At 45.0% G+C, this 26004-nt stretch overlaps 1 protein-coding gene across 1 annotated transcript in view; it reads left to right on the plus strand.

Annotated features, from left to right (window-relative positions):
• LOC144484375 (NACHT, LRR and PYD domains-containing protein 3-like) overlaps nucleotides 1-26004 on the plus strand; it is a 172500-nt gene that overhangs the window by 124104 nt on the left and 22392 nt on the right. Inside the window, exon 9 of the mRNA XM_078202897.1 lies at nucleotides 20877-20963. Coding sequence (XP_078059023.1) covers nucleotides 20877-20963 — 87 coding nt within the window. The remainder of the gene's footprint in view (nucleotides 1-20876; nucleotides 20964-26004) is intronic.

Genomic DNA, 26004 nt, shown 5'->3' on the forward strand with positions numbered 1-26004 from the left:
TAAACCCAAAAATGACCTGAGCTCGGACACATGATTGGGATCTGGAGCTTTTTCCTCCACAAATGATGAACGCTGCACTCTGATTTTGTGGCCTAGATATTCCACACTTTGTGTCTAGAAAATGCACCTGCTATGTTTCTGATGCAATGCTGCCTCTGAAGACTTCTAACACTTGATTCAGGGTGCTGAGGTGTTCCTCCTCAGTTTTCCCTGTAATTAGATGTCATGAAAATGAACTGCGACAGGAGGAAAACTTTGTCACAGATTATCCATTGTTCCCAGCACGGTTTGAAAACAGAAACTCCAGGCCTCCAGGTAATCACGTGTACGCACAGTATCATCATTTTTATGAACAGGGATATTTAATGCTCCCCAACCGAATGGACTCATCGAGTGTCTGCAAAGACTTGGAATCAAACTCTTCCCCCACTTTACCTTTCATGGTGTAGGGCCCTGTCCTGTACTTGAAAAAGCGAGGAGGATAGCCTGTGGATCAACGAGCACCTTCACTATAGAGCCACGCAATGTGCCCAGTTCATCAGAATATTTCTGAATGGCATCCTCTGTCACCTTTGTGTGCTTTATTTCATCCCAGTTCTACAGAATTTCACTGAGCCAGCCATGCCCTATAGATAAGGCTCCTTCCCTTTCACCACAAAAACTAGAGGACGCAACCTCAAAATAAGGGGGAGTCAGTTCAGGACAGAGTTGAGGAGGAACTTCTTCTCTCAGAGGGTAGTGAATCTCTGGAATTCACTGCCCATTGAAGCAGTGGAGGCTACCTCGTTAAATATGTTTAAGTCACAGGTAGATAGATTTCTGATCAATATGGGAATTAAGGATTATGGGGAGCGGGCGGGTAAGTGGAACTAAACCACTCTCAGATCAGCCATGATCTTATTGAATGGCGGGGCAGGCTCGAGGGGCTAGATGGCCTACTCCTGCTCCTATTTCTTATGTTCTTATGTATTAGTAAAGATCTCAACGCCCTGCTTCTGATTTTAATATTTACACCTGATCCTGACATTGATGTTATCCTCATTACAGAGTCTCCGAATCAGGCAAGGCCTGTCAATATCATGGCTGAAGGTTCAAACAGGGGAGAATATCCAACAGCTTCATCAAAAATGAGAATGGACACAGGTAGGATCACAAAAATACAAATATAATTTCTATCCTGTCTGCAGCTCAAACAGGGACTGAGTGGAAAGTGGGAGAGAGTGACCATCTAGAGCAGGTTTATCCAAGGTTCGGCCCGAGGGGGCTGCGTGTGACCCGCAAAGTTCCTCTACGTGGTCCCAGAGAAAGTTTCCAAATTGTTGTTAAGAAGCTGAGTTTCAATTCAGGATTCTGCTTGGAGCTGATTCTCCAATCAGAGGTAATTTCTCTCTCCCATTGCTGCTGATTTGTCGACTATTATACTGTGAATGGGAGAAACAAACCACGATTGGTGGTGCAGTGAACAGCGTGCTGAAGGCTAGTGTGAGAAAGAAGCAAAGGCATCTCTGGGTGGGGCAAACTGCAGTGGGACTGGATCTCCCCAACATTCGCTGCGAATAGACTGACCAGTGAGTGGGAGTGAGGCATTGATTGGTGGGGTGGGGAAGGTGGGAGTGAGGCACTGAGTGGAGGGGTGTGGGGGAGTGAGAGACTGAGGGGGGTGTGTGGGGGTGTGTAGGGGGTGTGAGTGCACTCTGTGCACTGTTTCAGAGCACATTTCCACTCCGTCTGACAAAGGAGCAGCGCTCCGAAAGCTTATGGTATTTGCTACCAAATATACCTGTTGGACTTTAACCTGGTGTTGTGAGACTTCTTCCTTTGGGCAAGCCAGTTCTGGATCCACAGGGCAGCAGCCCCTTGGATCCCATACCCTCTCACTTTTTCTAGAAGGCTTGCATGGGGGACCTTATCGAACGCCTTGCTAAAATCCATATAAACCACATCTACCGCTTTCCCTTCGTCAATGTGTTTAGTCACATTTTTGAAGAACTCCACCAGGCTCAGAAGGAATGATCTGCCTTTGACAAAGCCATGCTGAGTATTCTTGAGCATACTAAACCTCTCTAAATGCTCATAAGTCTTGTCCCTCAGGATCTTCTCCATCAGCTTACCAACCACTGAGGTTAGACTCACCGGTCGGTAATTTCCTGGGCTATCCCTCGTCCCCTTCTTGAAAATAGGAACCACATCCACAATACTCAAATCCTCCGGCACCTCTCCCATCTCCATCGACAATGCAAAGATCATTGCCAGAGGCTCTGCAATCTCTTCCCTCGCCTCCCACAGTAACCTGGGGTACATCCCATCCGGATCCGGCAACTTATCTATCTTGATGCCATTCAAAGATTCCAGCACAACCTCTTTGTTAAAGTCCACATGCTCAATCATTTCAGTCCACCGCAAGCCCGCAGTACATCCACCCAGGTCCTTCTCCTCCGTGAAAACCGAGGCAAAATACTCATTCAGCACCTCTGCCATTTCTACTGGTTCTGTACAGACTTTCCCGCCTTCACCTTTTATCGGCCCTATTCCCTCACGTCTCATCCTTTTACTCTTCACATATTTATAGAACGCCTTAGGGTTTTCCTTAATCCTACCTGCCAAGGCCTTCTCGTGACCCCTTCTGGCTCTCCTAATTTCCTTCTTTAGTCCCTTCCTACAAGCCGTATACTCATCTAGATCTGGAGATTGTTTTTGACCAGGGTAATCAAACATCCAGATTTTCTGCACTGTCCTATTTTTGAGCCCTGTATCTCTGGGTTGTCTCCTGCCAGGATGCTCTTTGTCCTGTAATTTTGTGTTTCCAATTCTGCACATGCGCTGTGTGTATTCGCACAGGCACAGCCTTTCTGGCTCTGACCCATCAAGAAGCAACCTGCCCCAGCAATTACAGGTTTGGTAGCCGCTCCCCTGCCCATTCCAATGCCAGAGGTATTTCCTTACCTCAGGGTTGGTCACCGTGACTTTGACTTGAAACTGAACTGGATTAGCCATGTAAATACAGGAGCAGTCAGATGTGGAGCATTCTTTGGAGAGTAAGTCATCTCCTGTCTCACCAAAGTCTACAATGTACAAGGCACAACTGGAAAATTTGCAATTTGTTTACTGTGGCTCCATGAACACTCGAAGCTCTACATCACCCAGGACAAAGTAGCTCAATTGATTGACACCACCCATCCATCACCTCATTCTCTTTGCCACCGATGCAAGTGATAGCAATATGCATCATTTACAGGGTGCATTTCATCACCTCACCGAGGCTCCTTCAACAACACTTTCCAAGCCCGAGACCTCTGCCACCCTAGAAGGACAAGGGCAGCAGATACATGGGGATACCATCATCTGGAAGTTGCCCTTTAATCCACACACCATTCTTACTTGGAACAATATTGCTGCTGCTTCACTTTTCCTGTATAGAAGTCTTGATATTCCCTACCCAGCAGTACTGTGTATATAGACAGCATGTAAATTGCAGCAGTTCAAGACGGTGTCTCACCAGCTTTCCAAAAACAATTAAGGATAGACAACAAATTCCGGCCTTGCCTGGAACCCTCACACCCAGTGAGCAATTTAAAAAATGTTGATTTTATATTTGAAATTGATGGACTCTTGTTAACCAAGGGTGGGTATGGATTTGGGGCAAAGATGATTGTTGTCAGGTCAAATATGCTTTCACTGAATGTTTCTGTGTTCCCAGAAGATGTTTGATAATGTGGCTCACAGGAGGCTTTAGTTGCTCTCTGTAAAGGGAAGTGTAACAACATGAATAGGAATTCATTGACAGAAATGTGTTTATTTTTCTCCATTTGTGTTTACAGATCCAAACTCCACAATTCCTCAGTTGCTGACAAAGTGTGATGATTACCAACTGTTCAAATTGACAAAATTCTACCGGGACAGACTAGAACAGGCGATGGAAGGAGGAGTGGATGGAGTCAGCTTAACGTTAACGTATGAGAGGATTTTCACCGGACAAGAGCATCGGGTAAGAGGGAGGGATAGAACAAAGAACAGTACTGCACAGGAACAGGCCCTTCGGCCCTCCAGGCCTACGCCGATCATGATATCTGCCGACACTAAAACAATATGCTCTTCGAGTCCAAATCCTTCCATTCCCATCCTATTCATGTATTCATCTAGATGCCCCTTAAATGCCGCTATCATACCTGCTCCCACCACCTCCCCGGGCAGCACGTTCCAGACATTCACCACCCTCTGTGTTAAAAAAAAACATCCCTCGCACAACTCCTCTGAACCTTTCCCTATACACCTTAAACCGGTGTCCCAAGTACTTGGCTTTTCTACCCGAGGAAAGAGCATCTGACTATACACTCTGTCAATGCCACTCATAATCTTGTAAACCTCGATCAGGTCACTCCTCAACCTCCGTCGTTCCAATGAGAGCAAACCGGGTTCATAGCTAATACCCTCCAGACCAGGCAACATCCTGGTAAACCTCTTCTCTACCCTCTCCAAAACATCCACATCCTTCTGGTAGTGTGGTGATCAGAATTGTACACAATATTCTAAATGAGGCCTAACTGAGGTTCTGTACAGCTGCAGCATGACCTGTCAATTTCTAAACTCAATGCCCTGACTGATGAAGACAAGCATGCCGTTTGCCTTCTTGACTACGTTGCCACTTTCAGTGATTGGTGGACATGAACGCCCAGATCTCTCTCCCTCTCAATACTCCGAAGGATTCTACCATTTGCTATATAATTCCTACCTGCTGGATCTTCCAAAATGAATTACCTCACATTTGTCCGGAATAAACTCCATCTGCCATTTCTCCACCCAAGTCTCCAAACGGTCTAGATTCATAGAATGAGTTACAGAATCCCTACAATACAGGAGGAGGCTATTCGGCCTATCGAGTCTGTACCAACCACAATGCCACCCAGGCACTATTCCCCTAACCCTATACGTTTACTTTGCTAATCCCCCTGACACGAGGGTCAATTTTAACATGGCCAATCAACCTAACCCGCACATCTTTGGACTGTGGGAGGAAACCGGAGCACCCGAAGGAAACCCACGCAGATCTAAGGAGAAAGTGAAAACTGCATCCAGACAGTGACCCAGGCTGTAATCATAGAATCATAGAGACGCAACACTGCAGAAAGAGGCCATCTGGCCCATCGAGTCTGCACCGACCACAATCCCACCCAGGCCCTACCCCCATATCCCGACATATTATCCCGCTAATCCCTCTAACCTACGCATCTCAGGACACTAAGGACAATTTTAGCATGGCCAATCAACCTAACTCGCACATATTTGGACTGTGGGAGGAAACCAGAGCACCCGGAGGGTCCCCACGCAGAAAAGAGGAGAATGTCCAAACTCCACACAGACAGTGACCCGAGCCGGGAATCGAACCTGGGTCCCTGCAGCAGTGAAGCAGCAGTGCTAACCACTGTGCTACCGTGCCACCCGGGAATCGAACCCAGGTCCCTGCAGCAGGGAAGCAGCAGTGCTAACCACTGTGCTACCGTGCCACCCGGGAATCGAACCCAGGTCCCTGCAGCAGTGAAGCAGCAGTGCCAACCACTGTGCTACCGTGCCACCCGGGAATCGAACCCATGTCCCTGCAGCAGGGATGCAGCAGTGCTAACCACTGTGCTACCGTGCCACCCGGGAATCGAACCTGGGTTCCTGGAGCTGTGAGGCAGCAGCAATATTCTATATTAAATGAGTTAATGAATTTGAAACTTTCCTTTGTAAACTCCAGTCTGAAATTCTCCATTGCTCTGACTCTGCACAGCCACTTCTTCAACATGTTTATCTCTCAACTATCTAACTCATCAATCCTCCCTACTGAGCTTTTATGACAGAAATAATTTGACAAATAACATTCTGTTTCTGACACTTGAGTTAATGAGTAGAAATGATTCAATGATTAGATTTTTCAGCATTATTATTGCTTCATTCTCCTGACGTAAATCAGCAGTCGGTGTTTGGATTAGTCAAATGTTAATTCATCAGCCAATTTTCATTTCAGGTTTTCCATTCTTCTATTTAACTAACGTAACAATCAGAATCATCCTGCCCTTGGCACCTGAGTTCTGACTCGCCACTGTTTTATTTACATACCGAGAGCAGGAGTCGGCTGTTCCGCCCCGCTGTTTAACAGCATTGTGGCCGATTTGATAGTGAGCTCAAATCTGCATCTTGCCGATCCCTTATAAACTATCACCCCCCTTGCTTACCAAGAGTCCTTTTAACTCCGTCTTAGAATTGGTCCATGGCCTTTTCAGAAAGAGAGTTCCAAAGACGTATGACCTTTTCCTGGGGGAAAAAATGCCTCATCACCTCAGGATTTCGGAGTAAATCACAATGTGACGCAGCAGGAATTGAGAGAATAAAATGGATCATATTGTCAATCAATAACCAACCAGATGTCATGTTGGACTCTGAAGGACAGACAACTAATTATATTAAAATACTGCAGATTCTCAGTGATTCCTCACTCTCCTGGAAATATATTTTTGATTCTACTTTAGTTTATTCTAATTTCTTTATCGTTAATGGCTGGAATGAGGTGTGAAGTGAATTTTCAGTCCATGTTTATTATGGATCAGGACCCGGCCCAGTGACTGATTTCTGAGCTGAAAGCAACTGGGAAATCCCATCACTGAGCAGATCCTTTCCTTCTCATTCTCAGTGTTTATCTTTCACTCTGCGTCTCATTATTCTTCATTACTATTCTTCATAGAAAGTCACTGAGCTCGTGGATAAGGGAAACCGGGCGGACAGTTCCAAACTTCTCCTCAATCTGGTGATGGAAAAAGGATCTCGGGCTCGAAGGGTGATGTGGGAATCCTTTGTGAGAATGCGTCACGGAGTCCCAAAACTGGATAAAATACTGAAAGAAATACAGGAGCTTGGTACGGTAAAATCACACAGCGATTTTAATTTCCCATTTAAACACTGCCGGTGTTACTGATTTGATTTCATGAATTTATTTAAACAGGTTCTGATGCATTCGATGACATGAACATTACACAAGGTTTATCCAAATTGCCCAGACACCTGAAAGGTAAGGGATGAAATTGAGAATGTAAACCATTTCACTTCTGAGAATCAGAATGATTAATTACAGCCTTTGTTTAAGAGGTTGTCAAAAACCTGAGAATCAGAAAGTCAAAGGCTGGGATAACAGGGTTGAACATGATTGGGGTTTGTCATTGATCCTCAACTATGCAGAGATTCAAATTGCAATTCATAGAATTTTTCTTGCATTCTGTTAATACGTTGCTATGGCATCGTTTCACTTAATCAGCTGCTGATTTCTATTATTTCTGATGTCTTATACACTTTACAGAATCTTGCTACACTATGAATCTTATACAAACCTTATGCATGAATGGTCTGGATGGCAATAAAGAGTAGAGCCTTGAGCCAGAAGTTAAGGCTTGTCTACACTGGGGCGGCACGGTGGCAAAGTGGTTAGCACTGCTGCCTCAGAGTGCCAGGGACCTGGGTTCAATTCCGGCCTCAGGTGAATGTCTGTGTGGAGTTTACACGTTCTCCCCGTGTCTATGTGGAACACCTCTGGGTGCTCCGGTTTTCTCTCTCAGTCCGAAGATGCGCAGGTTAGGTGGATTGGCCATAGTAAATGTGTGGGGTTACGGGGATAGGGAGGGATACGGAGGCCTTGGTAAGATGCTGAATTGAAGAGTCGGTGCAGACTTGAATGGGCTCCGTCTGCACTGATGGGATTCTATGGATCTATGGAAATCATTCTAAACAAACACAAACTAAAATACTGAGCAGGAAAATCCCAGAAGGTCCATCAAACAAAGATAACAAGGGTTCAAGCATCATGGCGAAAGACATCTTCCACTGGTGCCTCCCAGTCCAAATCCTGCCACTAACAATGACCACACAATCTTCTTGTAGCAGCAAAAATAGAAATGCCCAGAGTTGATATGGAAAAATGCTGTGTTTAATATTCCCCTCTAATCCCTCAGCTGATTGTTTCCAATCGTGCAGATCACGTTGAACCATTGTTCCTCATATGCACTTCTCTTCCACATGATGCAGTCTCTGTGCCAGACAGGATTCGTCTGGCTCCCTCTTTAGAGTCAGCACAGCTACTCGAAACATCTTACAGAGGCTCATAGTTCTCTGGAGATAACGAAACGCTGAACATCCACTCTATTCCTGCATTTACATAGTTCAAACATGTGTTATCACGTCTCACACAATTTGATGACTGGAATCATCGATCAGAAGTGATTCTATACTCATTCCGACATTGATTAGACCTCTTTCAATTAGAGTTTGTATCTGTACTTCTTCAAAGTAAATAAACCATGTAGCTGAGCTTCGCAAAGTTGTTAACCATTTTTGTAGCTTTCGTCTGTGACTTTTCCACTCTATGTTGAGTGTGAGGTGATTCACTTTGGAAGGAGTAACAGGATTACAGAGTACTGGGCTAATGGTAAGATACTTGGTAGTGTGGATGAGCAGAGAGATGTGCACACTCTCCAGGTGTGATGTGAGCAGGAAAGTGTGCAGGCAAAATCATGTCATAGAAACATAGAAAGTAGGAGCAGGGGTAGACCATTCGGCCCTTCGAACCTGCTTTACCGTTCATTATGATCATGGTTGAACATTCAACTCATTAGCCTGATCCCATCTTCCCTGCAAATTGTTTGATCCCTCTAGCTCCTGGAGGTATAGATAAGTCTTTCTTGAAAACATACAATGTTTCAGCTTCAAGGTTTTTTGTAGTAGTCAATTTCATAGACTCATGACTCTTTGCATTTCTCTGCATTTCAGTCCGAAATAGTCTACCCTGTATCCTCAGACTGTGATCCTCATTCTGGAAATCCCCGCCATCGGGTACATACTACCTACGTCTATCCTGTCTAGTCCTATTAGAATTTAGGTTGCTATGAAATCCCTCCCTTATTCTTCCGAACTCCAGTGAATATAATCCTAACTGACTCAATCTTTCCTCATACGTCCTCATACCAGGAATCAGCCTGGTATACCTTCTCTGCACCCCGGCGGGGGCGGTGCCAGGTCGGCGGGGGCAGGGCCGGGTCAGCGGGGGTGGGGAACTCCCAGGAATCAGCCTGGTATACCTTCTCTGCACCCCCTTTATAGCAAGAACAACCTTCCTCAGATAAGGAGTCCAAAACTGCATGTAATATCCAGGTGTAATCTCACCGAGTCCCTGTAGTTGCAACAAGACATCACTGCTCCTGTGCTCGAATCCTCTTGGTATGAAGCCCAACACACCACTTGCCTTTTTACTGCCTTCTGCAACAGCATGTTTACCTTCAGTGACTGGTGTGCGATGACGCCCAGGTCTCGCTGCACATCTCCCTTAATCTATAGCCATTCAGATAGTAATCTGCCTTCCAGGTTTTGCTACCAAAGTGGCTAAGTTCACATTTGTCCACATGATACCGCATCTACCATGCATTTCCCCACTTAATCAGCTTCTCCATCTGACATGGAAGCATCTCTGCATCCTTCACACAACTCACCCACCTGCCCAGTTTTGTGTAGTCTGCACATTTGGAGATATTACATTTAGTTCCCTCATCTAAATCATTAATATATATCATGAATAAGTGATGTTGTAGTAATTGGTATCAGCCTTTTAATTGATCACAACTTTATCTTTCAGGTAACTAGACCAAGTCACAGAGTTCTCTTAAACAACTGTTTTAATCATCTACTTAGTGAAGTCTCTGGAAAGTCACAGGTCACAGTCTGTAACTAGCCAGAATACAGAATTCCTAAATACAGAAGCAATTATAGCCTCAAATTCAATTCTAGGTAATTAGCATATACCAATCACATTTAGGAGTTACCTCAGTCCGCTCAGTTATTGATTAAGCTCACATCATTCAGAGATTAAAACCAATCACAGTCCCCTTAAGTGACTCGTCTTGGTGCTTATCTGTGAAAACTTTTATAAGAACTTTTTTTTCATAGCAGCTTGTGTGACATTAACCCTTTCAGTGGTGTCCCAGCACCGATCCGTGCGGTATCCCACTAGTCACAGTCTGCTATTTGGAAAAAGACCCAGTTATTGCGACTCTGTTTGCTCCCTGCCAGCTTATTTCCTGTCCATCTCAATACACTGCTCCCAAATCAATGTGTTGAATTTTACAGGCTCATCTCTTACCTGGGACCGTGTCAAAAGCCTTCTGAAAGTCCAAATAAATCACAACCATTTACTCACCTTCGTCACCTCTGCTAGTTGCTTCCAGGAAAAAATTCAAGTAGATTTGCCCGAGCAAGACTTCCACTTCATATATCCATGCTGACTGTCCAATCCTGCCACTGTTTTCAAGTGCTATTAATGAACTATAGCACTTTCCCCACTACCAATAGAATGTTCCAGAAAACTATTCCGTATACACTCCAGGAACTCCTACTCAACGTTATTGTGTCTGATTTCACTAGGCCAGTCTATATGCAGATTAAAATCACCCACAATTACTGATGTTCCTTTAGCACATGCGTCACTAATTTCCCTTTAAATGCCATCCTCAGCCTCATCACTACAGTTTGTGGGTCTATCTACAATCCCCATTAAAGTTTTCATAAGTTCATAAGATATAGGAGCAGAGTTAGGCCATTCCGCCCATCCAGTACGCTCTAACGTTCGATCATGCTCCTTATCCTCATTTTCATGCCTTCTTCCCATAATCCTTCACTCCCTTACCAATTAAAGATCTGTCTAACTCCTTAAATGTACTCACTGTCCCAGCATCCACTGCACTTTCGGGTAGTGAATTCCACAGATTCACAACCCTTTGGGAGAAGGAGTTTCTCCTCAACTTTGTTTTCAATTTGCTGCCCCTCATCCTAAGACTATGACCTCTCATCCGAGAATGCCCCACCAGCAGAAGCATCCACTCCATGTCTACTTTATCAATACCTTTTATCATCTTGAACAGCTCCAATTTGATCTCCCCTCAATCTTATAAATTCCAGAGAGTATAGCTGAATCTATTTTAAATCTCTCTTCATACAACAAACCCCTCATTACTGGAATCAATCTCGTGAACCTCCTCTGAACTGCCTCCAATGCCACGACATCTTTCCTCAAATACGGGGACCAAAACTGTGCACAATACTCCAGGTGCGGCCTCACCAATGCCTTGTATAATTGCAACAACTTCCTTACCTTCATATTCTATTTCATTCACTTTCTTTATTATCTGCTGTACCTGTATGCTAGTTTTCTGTGACTCCGATCCCTCAGCACCGGAACACCCCGAAGTCTCTCCCCATTTAAATACTAAGTCGCCTTCCTATTTTTGTGACCAAAGTGCATGACCTCACACTTTTCCAAGTTAAACTTTTGTAACCTCTGAGCCTTTTCAGCACGACCCATGCGGATTACACATCATCAGAGCTAATATTCTACCTCATTATTTACCCAATTTCCTCTTTAACCAGCAAACCAGCTCTATCATCTTTTCCTTTTTGACTCTCCTTCCTAGATAGTGAACACCACTGGGTGTCCCATCGCTTGTCAATCTGCAGTCATTCCCGACGACATCACACCTGTTTGCATCTATTTGCACGATTAATTCATCCACTTTATTTCAAATTTTCTGTGCGTTAAAGCACAAAGTTTTTTTGTCAATTGTCCCGTTCCCACTGTGTGTTCATTGTGGCACTGTTTGATTTTGGCCCTTGGTTTATCTGCCTATCACTTTTCTTATTCCCCTTACTGTCTTTTTTTAACTGTCCATGAAAAATGTTTGACTCTAGAACGTGGGAGGCAACGTATCATCCAGGAATTTTGTCTGTGACCACAGAAGGGCCTATCTATTTCTCTTACAATTGAATCCCCGATAACGATTGCATTCCCATACTTTTTTCTCCTCCTCTATGCAGCAGGGCCAACCCTGGTGCAACAGATTTGTCTGTTGCTGCTTTCCCCTGAGAGGTCATTTCCAAAGCGGTATACCTGATTTGCAGGGGAGTGGCTACAGGAGATTCCTGCACTGCCTGCCTAGTCCTCCTGATCTGCCTGGTCGTCACCCATTCCCTTCCTGTCTGTTGAGACTTACCTTGCGGTGTCACCACCTGTCCATAAGTGCAATGCTCAATACTTGTGGATGCTCCATAGTGTCCCAGCCGACCTCCAGCTCTAAAACATGGGCTTCCAGCAGCTGGAGACACTTGCTGCACACGTGTGCTTCCTACATGGAACACGAGGAGCGCACCACAGCTTTGAGATCTCCTGCCATGACCTAGCCCTTTACCTTTTGAAAGATATCAAAAATTAAATAATATCAATTACTCTACATCGCTTCTTCCCGGTTCCTTGTTCCTGCATAATGGCAGGGACAAACGAGAAACCACAAAATAAAGACTTTAAAAACCATAAGTGATAAAACCAATAAAAACGTACCCGATCATACTTACCCAATCGGCTGCTTCCCCTGGCCCCGCACCATTTTTGAATCCTGATGTCAACACAGCATCTCCAAACTCCAAGCTAGTGTTCAAATTTCTCACTGCACTCTTTGCTGTATATTTAACCTTCTCTTGATGCTGCTGACTGTCTGTCCCAGTGACCCAGTGTCTTCCTCTCGCACTCTCCTCGAGGTGCTGCTGACTGTCTGTCCCAGTGTCCCACTCTCTCCCTCTTCTTTAGGTGCTGCTGACTGTCCCAGTATTCCAGTGTTCCCCCCTCTCACTCTTCTCTGGGTGCTGTTGAATGTCTGTGCCAGTGTCGTCCTCTACCGCTCTCCTCTAGGTTCTGTTGTCTGTCTCAGTATCCCAGCGTTCTCTTCTCACACTCTCTCCCCTAAGGTCTATTGAATGTCTGTCCCGGTGTCCTCTGCTCTCACTCTCCTATAGCTACTGCTTCTTTATCTAATATTGATTGGTTCTGTGAATGTAACCCAATGTCGTGTTACCTTTAGCTACAGATTCTCAACATTGATCACAGACCTCCAGTGATATGTGTACGCTGGCACTGAGATCTTCTTCTGTCTCTGTGTCTCAATATCTTTCACACAAAGAATCCGTCTGTTCAATATTAGCTCGACCACTATGTATGAGATACATCTATCTTAATATGTTGTTTTGTGAATCTGTGGAATTGGCGACCCTGAAGTGCTGGGGCAGTGAGTAAATTTAAGGAGGAATGAGACATATTTTTAATTGGTAATGGGGAGAAGGCTGGAAAATTGAGATAAGGAGCATTTCAGCCATGATCGAATGGCGAAGCAGACTAGATGGGCTGAATGGCCAATTTCTGCTCCTATATGTTATTAACTTATGAACAATGTGTGCCCACTGCTATCACAGATCTAAACTTTTCTTTATCTCACTGCCTTCTACCATGTAAACCATTGTATTGTCGGCATCTGCAAACTTACTGTAGACATCACGTTAATGCTGCAAGCCCCGAGTTCATATGTTAAACCTTGCTCAGCTCTTGAATATCAGACTGTGAGGAGTAGAGAATCCCGGGCTAACATTTTTAATAAAACTATGGATGTGGAAATCTGTAAAAACAAAAAAAAAGTGTGATAGACTTAGTTTTGGCAGTACCTGGAGAAAGAACGATAGTTAACATTTTGAGTCCAATGTGACTGAGTTCTGAGGGAGCGCCATATGGAATCAAAATGATAATTACTGTCTCCATGGATGCTGATCTTATCCAATATTTTCTGTTCAGATCATTTGTGACATGTCTTCAAGCCAAACTACATCTAGTCCACTAAGTTTTAGTTGCAATATTGAAGACGATTCCTGAAGCAGAGTTTCAAATTTCCACTGATATAACAACATTCTTTGGTGAGGAAACCTATCAACGGCTTTCTAAAAGTCTAGGGTGACAATGTCCACCGTATTTCCATCATTTATGATTCTACTCACTTCCTCAAACTCCAGCAAGTTGGACCTTTTTCAGTTCTTCTGTGAATTTCTAATGGTCTCTTCCCTTTCCCAGTGATCATAAGGAAAACTTTATATTATCCCTTGCAATGTCCACTTGGTTACGGACGTCTGGCTGGTCGACTTGCAGTTCCCGAGCTCTGATTTTCCCCACGTTGGGGCTAAACTTGGAAGTTTATTGTGAATTTCTAATGTTTCATAAAGAATAGCTCTTAATATCCCTTCCAGTATCTTCCCAATAACAGTGGTCAGGCTGAGAGGCCTGTATTTCCGGGGCTCTGATTTGTTCCATTTTGAACTGTAGGGAAAATGGTAAAGAAATGAGGGACATTGGGGGCGATTCTCCCAAAATTGTTCTATGTGCTGAATTGGCGGGAGACTGGTATAAATGACGATTGTTTTTTCAGTGGGAGTACAAACTCTAATCTCCCACAGTCTGTGCAATGCAGAGGTCACAAGCGTGAATCTCATTAAAGGTTTGGGGGGTGGGGCCTATTCACACCAGAGGCTGACAGTTCCTGACCTCTGCGCATGCGCAGTGGCCCCGAGCTGTCAGCCTGCAGTTTGCTGGCCAGCCACGGGACCCTGTAGTGCTGCCCCTTGGGTCCAACGCCCCTAACGGCCCCCCCAACTTCCCAGGCCAGCCCCGACCCTCTCCCGTCCCGGAGCACCGCGATCTTCTCCGGATCTCTCTCTCTCTCTCTCTTACCCACCCCCCCCCCCACCAATGGGAGGTAGACACCCTAATCCCGCCCAGCAGACGCCCCCCACCACCAAAGAAAGCAGACACCCCGCCCATGGAGGCCACCTAGGCCCTGCCCCCTTGGCACTGCCCCATGCCTGGTTCTTAGTGCCAAGGTGCACCATGGGCATGGGCACTTTGCCCATTAGGCAGTGCTGGGAGCACAGTCTGGCCCTGCCACAGTGTCCATACCCAGGGGGGAACAACCTGAACCCACCAAACCCCCTGAGGGGCCCCAATTGCACCCCTCCCTTCACTCCAGCGGGGTCTCCTGTTAGTTCCCTGAAACTGGGGAGCGAATCTGAACGGCACTGGAGTGAAATTGCACTGACGGGAGTGCGAGATGTTGCGGGTCCGAAGGCTTCAGTTCCAGGCCCGCTAATAACTTTAAAATAAGTTTAAAATAGATTAAAATCTCGTACCTGCTGTTCCCACTGGTTTCCAGCGTGGTCCCCACTGTGCTGGATATCCGGCACTCGGAGATGCGTGCGCATCGGGAATGCATGCTTGAATCCCACAAATCGGCCCACAAGCGATTGTCCCGGCCCGCCGCACTAAAGATTTAGAGCGCTGGGATGGGAGAATCGCCCCCAATAATCTTTACCGTATCACAGAACAGATTGAGAGGTCAGACAACCTTTGATAAAAATGATGATACTACAGGTGTTCACACAATTGAACATTAATCTGAAGAATGTCTCTGAGGAAAAGGGAGTATTTAGGCTTAATACAAAATTACTGGTTAGTTTCCTAATGGTCGTTAAAGAGAGCACATTACTCTACTGAAAGGATAATCCCTTAATTCAGGGGTTTCCTTCAAACCCAATGTAAGAACGAAGATAAATACATTTTCAATTTCCCAAAACGAGGTGATAGGAAACAAGAAACATAATTAACCATGAATTATAATTATTGTTAAACAGTTCAAATGAACTGTGAATGTTTCCTGGTTTCATATTACACTTAGTAAAGTAGCTCCTTGTTCTTTTTCTTGTAGCCATCATGGCAGAATGGTTATCAAAACACAGTTAATGTATCTATATGTACAACTGCTGAAACATAGTTATTGATTACTGAAATACACTACATCAAAGGGGTGGGTATTCTTTGAGTTCTCTGTCTGAAGGCAGGTTGGAACCACGGCTGAATGATCTCCGGCACGGATAAGGCAAGGAGTGAGGTCCGGAATTTGCCCCAGATACAACGGGGACCGGACCCCGTGCTGCTGACACAATATGGCCCACAATCTGACCAACTGAGCCAACCGGCTCCCCAGTAACATGGGTGACCAGGCAACAGCCTGATAGAATAGGAGAACTTTCAATGTTCAAAGCTGTTGGTATTCCAATGTTCACACAGTATGAAAGGGAACCTGTTGAAGGAGGGATGCAGTCACAGTGAGACTCCTGAACAATTACAATCTCTCCGTCTCCCATTCATATCCAATATCCCATTTACCATTTCTGCAGCAGATTGGGAACACCGACTCGTTCACAGACTAATGGACTCAAAAATTGTCTATCATGTAACCATGATCCTTGCAGACTCCCAGTGAGGTGTCTGTATTAAGGGCAGGTTGGAAAGCATTAACCATCAGAGAGGAAACATCACCTTCATAAAATGGAAATTTATGGAAATATTAGAGTTAAGTCACGATCTGAAACTTTAATTGAAAATTGGTGCTTGTGAAGCGAGGTTTCCAATAACTTAATTTCAATTCCTGCACAAACCTTGACTGACACTGTAAAGTAAGTCTAACAATTCAGCAAAGATGGTATTTTAATGCAACTAACAGTTCTCTCTGTTCTCATTGAAGATCTCCAACAGAAACACAAGGAGACACTCCGGGTACAAACTGAAACACTGAGAGTGAACACTATCCTCATAAAGGAGAAGGTTAAGATTTTCCAGCTGGTTGATCGATACGCTGAGCTAACGGTGATTTCTACTGTTCGAGATCGGACACTTGTCGAACATGAACTGCTGGCAAGAGGCCGAGACCATGAAGAATGGAGAGAGAAAGATCTCCGGAGAGAACTGGAAAAAATCCGAACTGATCAATTGTTCCAGAGCAGCTTTTCCCAGACGGGCAGTTTGCTGCAAAGAATTAGGAGATTATTCCACCAATCCCATTCAAGATCCAAATCTGGGAGTTCAGCAGCAATGAGTGGAGTGCCGGGAATTGGAAAAACAACAATGGTACAAAAGATTGTTTATGACTGGGCCACTGGGAAAATATACCCACACTTTCAATTTGTTTTCAGTTTTAAATTCCGGGATTTGAACACTATTAACTGTAGAATAAACCTGAGGAATCTGATATTGGATCAGTATCCTTACTTTGGGAATATTCTGGGAGAGCTCTGGAAGAACCCAGAGGGATTACTGTTTATATTCGATGGTTTGGATGAATTCAAGGACAGTATTGATTTTGCTGACAATCGGAGAAATACAAAACCTCAGTCCATGTGCACAGATCCCGAATTCCGGTGTGAAGTGTCTGACATTGTGTACAGTTTAATACAGCACAAGCTGCTCCCTGGATGCTCAGTGTTAGTGACCAGCCGCCCCACTGCATTACATTTATTGGAAAAGGCTGACATCAGTGTCTGGGCTGAAATCCTGGGATTTGTTGGTGATGAACGGAAGGAATATTTCAACAAGTTTTTTGAAGATCAGACGGTGGCAGCAGCTGTTTTCAAACACGTGGAGGAGAACGAGATCCTGTACACCATGTGTTACAACCCTTCCTACTGCTGGATCCTCGGTCTGTCACTGGGTCCCTTCTTTACACAAAGAGACAGGAAACAGCAGCAAGTTCCCAAAACCATCACCCAACTATATTCCTACTATATTTACAACATTCTGAAAAACCATGGCCGAGAGATTGAAAACCCCCGTGATGTGTTACTGAAGCTTGGTGAGATGGCCTTCACAGGAGTCTCCAAGAAGAAGATTGTGTTTAGAAATGGAGATTTGATTGAGTACAATCTACAACCTTCCCAGTTCCTGTCTGGGTTCCTGATGGAACTTTTGGAGAGAGATGATTCTGCCCAGAGTGTGGTTTATACATTCCCACACCTCACCATCCAAGAGTTTGTAGCTGCACTCACACAATTCCTGACTCCAGATCCTGGGGAGATCGTGAAACTCCTCCGTGAAGCCCACAGTGAGGAAGATGGGCGATTTGAGATATTTCTCCGTTTTGTTGCTGGTCTGTCCTCCCCACAGTCAGCTCGACCCCTGGTGGAGTTTCTGGGTCCATTTCTTCATCAAACAACCTGCCGAGTGATTGACTGGGTGAAGGAGAAGGTTGAAGGGCAGATTAGAGACACACAGACTGAAACTGGGAAGAGGAAGCTCCTGAACACATTCTACTACCTGTTTGAGACTCAGAATAAAGCACTGGCTCGGAACACAGTGGGATCTATGGAAAAACTTTCATTTCGCGGATTGCGACTGACCCCGATTGACTGTGCGGTCCTGTCTCATGTCATTGGACTCTGTGATACAATAAAACACCTCGATCTGGAGCGATGCAACATTCAGTGTGAAGGGCTCCAGCGGCTGGGACCCGTTCTGCACAAGTGTCAGGAGTTGAGGTAACTGTTTGGTCTCAGAGCGGATATTTTCATTGTTGAGAAGCCATTTCCTTTGTTCTAATAAAACAGAGGCATGTTCATTCGAGGACATCAAGAGAGAAACAATGTCCAATGGTCACAAAGTGTGGGAGAATGGCACAAAGTAATAATGCTCATTTGAGAGCAGATGCAGATATGATGGGCCGATTGGCCTTCTTCTGAACCTGTAATAAATCTAGATTCTCTGATAAAACTACATCGTTTCAAGAAGGCAGATTCTCGTGGAATAGGCGTGGGCAATAAATGTTGGCATAACCAGCGATGCCCACGTTCCTTGAATGAATAAAAACATTATTGGGATGAATTTTAAATAATTAGAGCTGTAAAGGCCTCCCTCCAAAATCTGAAAAAGGATCATTCCCTCTCCCAACAGAAACCATCTGATTCTGTACGATGCGATACAGAAATTAGTTTCTCTTGTTCGGTACAGCTTACAGTTTGTGTTTAATTATGATCAGGATTATTTTACTGCGCTCTACCTGTGTTATGTATTACAGTCGGTGTGTGTTATATTGGGACAATGTCCCTTTATAAGTCACGTGATCACTGGTGACATCATCAGTTCGGGTTGCTTTCTGAATGCCTGCGTTGCGCTGCCTCTACTGGCAGCCTCTGTGAACTCCGTCTTGCTTCTTGGATGAACTGGTTGTAACTGAAACTCAGAGCTTCTATCATTCATTGTGGGCCTCTGAATAGAAGCAACCATTTCTTTAAACCTCTATAACTCTTACAACGTCGTAAACCTTAAATTAAAATGTAGGGACAGTTTAAATTGAAACCAAAAACCCGCAAGCAGGCAGCTTTGTTTAACGTGAAGTGAAATTAAAGTTTTGGCCCTTTCTGAGCTCACAAGCACAGAAACACAAATTAAACTTAAACTCATGAATTACTGTGTAATGCCCACAAACACAAGTTATTATATAACAGTAAGCCCAAGATGCTGTATTCTTTATTAATTGCTACCTACACTTGCCCTGCCAATGGCAATGATCGATGCACACATGTGTTCAGTCCCTCTGATCCTGCAATCCGTTAACAATTCTACCGATTATTTTATATTGCTTCCTCATGTGCATGTTTCCTGAAAGTATCACCTCACCCGTCTCTGCATTGAACTTAATCTACCATCTATCTGTACACTGCACCATAGTCTGTTTTTCAGTCCCAAGCTCTTCTCACAGTTTACAATGCCTCAAATTGTTCTGTGATCAACAAACTTTGAAATTTTCCTCGAGACTGCAAACCATAGAAACCCTACAGTGCAGGAAGAGGCCATTCGGCCCATCGAGTCTGCACCGACCACAATCCCACCCAGGCCCTACCCCCATATCCCTACATGTTTTACCCTCTAATCCCTGTAACCTACACATCTCAGGACACTAACGAGCAATTTTAGCATGGCCAATCAACCTAACCCGCACATCTTTAGACTGGGAGGAAACCGGAGCACCCGGAGGAAACCCACTCAGACACGAGGAGAATGTGCAAACTCCACACACACAGTGACCCAAGCCGGGAATCGAACCCAGGTCCCTGGAGCTGTGAAGCAGCAGTGCTAACCACTGTGCTACCGTGCCACCCAAACACCTAGATCATTCAGATATATCAGGGAAAAGCAAGGATCCCAATACCAACTGCTTGGGTTCTCCATTACCGACATCCTCCAGCCTTAAAAATATCCATTACTCTTTGTTCATCCAATTTTGTATCCACGTTGCTACTTTCCCATTTATTTTATGAGCTTATGCCACAAGTCTGTTGTGTCACTGCATCAGATGATTTTTGAATATCCATGTACACCACATCAACAGCAGAACCATCATTGACCCTTTCAGTTGCTTCCTCCAGTTCACAGCAATATAAAGCCAGTCGAAAACGGCATTTTTTTTTTTACCAACCAATGAATTTAGTTTCCTCTGTGTCGCTATTAGATTCACCATTTCCCTTTTGAACTCAGTGTGGGTCGACCCAGCGTAATTAAATGATCAACTGACCCTCCAACCCTCAGCTGAGCTGAACACCAGTGCTCCCGTCTGGAGCCACAGACTTGACTCAATTGGATTGACTCACTATTTAAGGTTGTGGTTACAGGCTCCTGGCCCTCTCTTCATCCACTGCAACAAACTGAGATAGCTGGGAATTAAACCTGTATCAACTGCTTAGAAAGCAACTATGCTGACCATTATATCATTGTCATCATTACATCACAGGGGTAAGTTTTTCACTCACAGGATGGTGGGTGCGTGGAATCGGCTGCCGGTAGTGGTGGTGGAAGTGGATTCGATTGAGTCTTTTAAGAGACTTTTGGATAGGTTCATGGAGGTTAGTAAGATAGAGGGTTATCGATGAGCCGAGAATGTAAGGAAATTGTTCGGCGCAACTTGCGGGCCGAAGGGCCTGTTTGTGCTGTAGCTTTTCTATGTTCTAATGTAGTGTTACAGTCACAGCTGGGGTGTAGAGAAAGATCAACTTGGGTGAGGTATCGTATCGTAACTTGAATCTTAACTTGCTAAGTTTCTGACACAAAAATAGATCCAGCTATTTTTCCTGCTGAACATTAATCTGAATTTAATGTGTTTCTCACTTTCTCCATTTAGTCTGGGTCGCAATAAAGTGGGAGATTCAGGAGTGAAACTACTGTCTGCGGCTCTGAGGAATCCAGAATGTAAAATACAGAAACTGCAGTAAGTATCAGACTGTGTGAGATTGTGTTAATAATCAGTGGATGGTCTGACACTGTAAATTATTATCAGTGTCAGTAATCGTGTCATTAATAACCGTTCCACATCATTCCTGTCAGTATTCGTGTTAAACACCACGGATTCGCTCTGATTCCTGAAATCTTTCTCTCTCTGATCTCCAGTTTGGAGAGTAACAGCCTCAGATATTCTCACCTCTGCTCTCAGTACAAACCAGTCAGTGATGTGTCTGAACCTGAGTTACAATAAACTGCGAGATTCAGGAGTGAAAGATTTAACTAATCATTTATAATTATTCTCAAAACCATTCATGAAAATAAAAAAGATGGACAAAACGATTAAATGTTTATAGAATTCCCCGATATGGCTGGTCGCATGTTCAATTCAGTATAATTTGTCATTCAGATTATAGATGTTTATGTCTGTCGGCTTCTCAGTTTGATTAAACATAGAAAACTGCAGTATATCGGTGAGGCAGATTACAAACGACATTGAATTCTGATGAGTTTTATCCCGAGGGATCCACTCTCAAATTTACGTTAAACGGAGCTTAAGGAGCATCTGAAAAGAGAATGCAGAGATGGAGGTGGGGAGGGTTATGAAGAGAATTCCAGAGCTTACAGCCCAGCAGTTCAAGGCACAGCTCAGCTGGCAATGGCAATAATCACAGTGCAGAATAGTCTGAATGATGTCCCTATTAATAATGGACATTGTTTTTAAGAACACAAATAATGATACAAAATATACCATTGCTGTCAGTAGTTTTGTTATTAAAAACACGATCCGCTATGAGTAGACACATACTGAGCTTGGGAGCAAAGTAAGAAGACCATGAAATAAAAGAGACAAAGGCAGCCTGGACATGAAGTTATCTGAGTGACAGGAAATAGGCAGGAGAGGTGATCTCTACTTTTTCATTTATGGGAAGCTGACAGTGGCGTTCCCCAGAAACCAGTACTGTGTTACTACGACTAATTTTCTTTACATATACTGCCAAATGAGACTTGGGTTTATCTAAAGATGAGATGTGAAGCTCCAGCACACGGCCACCAGACCACAGAGCGGACGCAGCATATGATAGACCGAGCTCAATCACACCAAAACCAATGGATCAGATCAGAGATCTGCAGTGTTGCCATATCCAGTCCGAAATAGTGTTACACATGCCACAAATGGTGGATATGCCGCTTACATGAGGTGACACGGTGGCACAGTGGTCAGCACTGCTGCCTCACAGCACCAGGGACCAGGGTTCAATTCCGGCCTTGGGTGACTTGTGTGGAGTTTGCACGTTCTCCCAGTGTCTGTGTGGGTTTCCTCTGGGTACTCCAATTTTCTCCCACAGGCCAAAGATGTGCAGGTTCGGTTGATTGGCTATGCTAAGTTGTCCCTAGGTGTCTCAGGGTGTGTAGGTAAGGGGATTAGTGGACCATATATGTGGAGTTACAGAGATAGGGCCTGGATATGATATTCTTTCAAAGAATTGGTGAAGACTCGATGGGCCAAAGGGCCTCCTTCGACACTGTGGGAATTCTATGATTCTATAAACATGCCACAAGAATTCCATCATTACTGATGAGGGAACCCAGAGCATCAGTGCCATCTTCAGCCAGAAGTGCTGAGTAGAATGATTAATCTCGGCCTCCTCCTGAGGTCCCCAACATTACAGATGACAATTTGATTCACTGCATGTGAGGTAAAGAAATGACTGAAGGCACTGCATACTGCAAACTCTGTCAGCCTGGCTGTACTCCAGCAATGGTACTGAAGAATTGTGCTCCATAACTAGCCATTCCCCTGGCCAAGCTGTTCCAGTACAGCTACAACACTGGATCTACCGGACAATGTGGGAAAAAACAGGGCAAATCCAATCTGATGAATTGCTGCTCCATCAGTCTGCTCTTGAACGTCAGAAAAGTGTCATCCTTCCAGTGCCTCATGAACATCACTGCAGGAGTTCCTGAGGGTGATGTCCAAAGCCCAACCACCTTCAATTGCTTTATCAATGTCCTGCCTTCCATTATAATGTCAGTAGTGAGGATGCTCACTAATGATTGCACAATGCTCAGTACTGTTCACAATTCCTCAGAGACTGAAGCAGTCCATGCCCATAAACAGCAAGACCTGAACAAAACAGAAAATGGTGGAAAGGCTCAGCATGTCTGACAGCTTCTGTGGAGAGAGAACAGCTAACCCTTCGAATCTGGATGACTCTTCGACAGAGCTAGCGTCTTAAGCTCTGAAGAACTTTCAGGCTTAACCTGATAAATGGCAAGTAATGTTTCACTGCACAAATGCCAGGCAAGGACCATCTCCAACAGACGGGAATCTAACCATATTCCCTTTACATTGAATGGCAGCACCATCGCTGAATCCTCGACCATCAACATTCTGAGTGGTGGGGGCGCACTGGGACCATTGAACAGACACTGAACTGTAAACACTATGGCTCCAAGGGCAGATCACAGTCTGGGAATTCGGAGATGAGGAACTCGCCTCCTGTCTCCCAAATTTTTGCCCACCATCTCCAAGGCACAAGTCAGCAGTGTGATGGAATCCGCTCATCTTGCTGGATTGTCTGCAGCTTCAAAAACACAGAAGAAGCTCATCCATGGAAAATGAGCCCACTGGATCAGCTGGCCATTCACCAAACTAAACATTGGCTGTCTCTACCACTGACGCACAGTGGCAGTATTTTACCACATACAAGGTGGAATGTAGCAGCTCACCAAGGTTCCTGAGCCAGCATCACCCAAACAGGCACTATCCATCACTGAGATGGCCAAGGATATCAGAAGGATGGGACACCAACCAGCTTCAGATTTCTTTCCAAACCACACACCATTCTGACTTGGAATATATTGCTTTTCCATCACTGATGCGGGATCATAATCCCGGATGTCCCTTCCTAATGGTTTTGTACCAGATGCTCTGCAGAATTTAAGAAGATGGCTCACCACCTCCTTCTCAAAGGCAATTGGGGATGGGCTGCAAGTGTTGGCATTGCCAGTGATACCATCATCCCATGAAAGAATTAATAAAGACAAGCGCTACCCACTGTAGAGGTGGGTAATTGTGCCTGTGTGTAACCCAAACACAGTCACGGAAGAGAGAAAAAACAGCTGCGACAGGACAAATAGTGTGACCATTGCACAGGCCAGAGGAATTCTAAAGATAGATCTGGTGGAACTATTTAATATACTCAGCGAGGGTCTCAAATGTCCAGGTGTTGTGCTGTGTTCCATACAACCTGGATCTAGAGTGGAGAAGCTTTGAAGAAAGTGTGATGCAATACAATGTTGACCAGATGCTTCATGATGAGGAACCCCATGGACCACAGGCCAGGGACATGGGATATGTGTCAGGGAGGATGGAGATTCAGTAATGCAGACATGTTTTCCAAGAACCTTGACTCACACAGCCATTCAGTGTAATAAATCTTCACCATCTCCAGCACTGTTGCTGTTTCTGTGAATGTTTTATAATTTCCCTGGAGCCGTCACGACATGAAACAAAGGTATTGGAATTGTATTGACCTGATTCAGTGCTGTATTTCCCATCTCACATTCCCAGTGAACTGTTAAAGACCCAGTAATATGGTGAAGGATTTTTTTAGTGGTGCTCCATCTCTGAATTTACTCAAAATACAGACATAACAAAGTGACCAGTAATAACAAAGTATAATCCTGTGAAACCCAAGGAAGCAACCCCACCATGACAACCACCGGCATCCCCGCACTTTCCGCTGAGCTGCAGGCAGCATCTTACCTCTCTCCTCTCCTCTGGGAATTTTGATGACCGTGGCCTTTGTCCTCGGATTTCCTGAGTCCTGGAAGGATCCGGCCAACTGCGGGTCCTCTGCACAGATGCTGGAGTTGTCTCTGTCATCATAGCTTCGTGAGGTGCTTGTGTCACAGTCGGAGCAGAAGGGGACCCACTGCCCACACCAGGGGCATCCTGAGAGGAGCTCCCGAATACTGCAGGCAGCCGCTCCTCTATCCATTCAGGGCAAACTGGACCCTCCCTGCTCAGCTGGGGAGGTCCTGGCAGTTACTCCAGCCACATTTTCCCACCCCTCCTGCAGCCCGTGTTCCACAGAGCTCATGGAGGTGGTGAGAACATGCAGGTTCATGTGTATTTCCTGTGGGTGATAGGCTGGATGTGACTCTCCATGAAGATCACCAATCTCTCTGTGGAGGATGCTATTTGTGCTCAGACCTGAGACATGGTAACACTGCTGGCCTGGATTGACTCCTCCATCCTTTGTGTATGGATACACACAGCCTTTGGAAACTCCACCAAATGTTAAAGTATCCTACGCTGCAGCTCCAGTATCTGCTGCATTGTTAAAGACTCCAGTCACATTTCATCTTCCTGAAGCTGACAATGACCTGTCCCCTCGAGAGTGTGAGTGAACTCAGCTATTCCTGCCTCCATCAGCTGTTCGGGTTTCTGTGTGCTCTCCTGTGCTGCCAGATTGTAACCCCTTTGCTAATCGTGAGAGACATTATCTGCTCTGGCGGACGTTATAGAGTATAATGTGACAATCCATCCTCTGACCCCTCCCCATCTTCAGAGCTACACGCCTGTCTCCCGCTCACCGCAGCTGTTGATTTGTGAGAGAGTGAAGAATGTTAGAGGGTAATACACATTCCAACATGTCCTGCAGACTGTTCCTAAACCAGAGCTCAATGTGACCAATGGAAGACACACAAGCACCAGGTTTTGGACTCAGCAGCAGAGTCTCTCCTGTGCCCATCCATTCACTCACTCACTCTCTCTGGATCCACAACCCATCTCACCATCAGCGATTGCCCACCCAGCCTCCAGGTCTCCCAGATCCAGCACAGCATCTTCCATTGGCATAAGGATGACACAATCCAGACACTGTCATTCTTGGCTCCTTCTCTGATGGGTGAGTATCAATGGAAATTTATGTTCTTGTAGAAGAGGGCACACAGCGTCAAAGACACACACAAACCTGACGCTAATTTAGACTGCCCATCATGGGACCACCAGGATGGTC

The sequence above is a fragment of the Mustelus asterias genome, unplaced genomic scaffold (assembly GCF_964213995.1).
Source record: "Mustelus asterias unplaced genomic scaffold, sMusAst1.hap1.1 HAP1_SCAFFOLD_102, whole genome shotgun sequence".
NCBI lineage: Eukaryota > Metazoa > Chordata > Chondrichthyes > Carcharhiniformes > Triakidae > Mustelus > Mustelus asterias.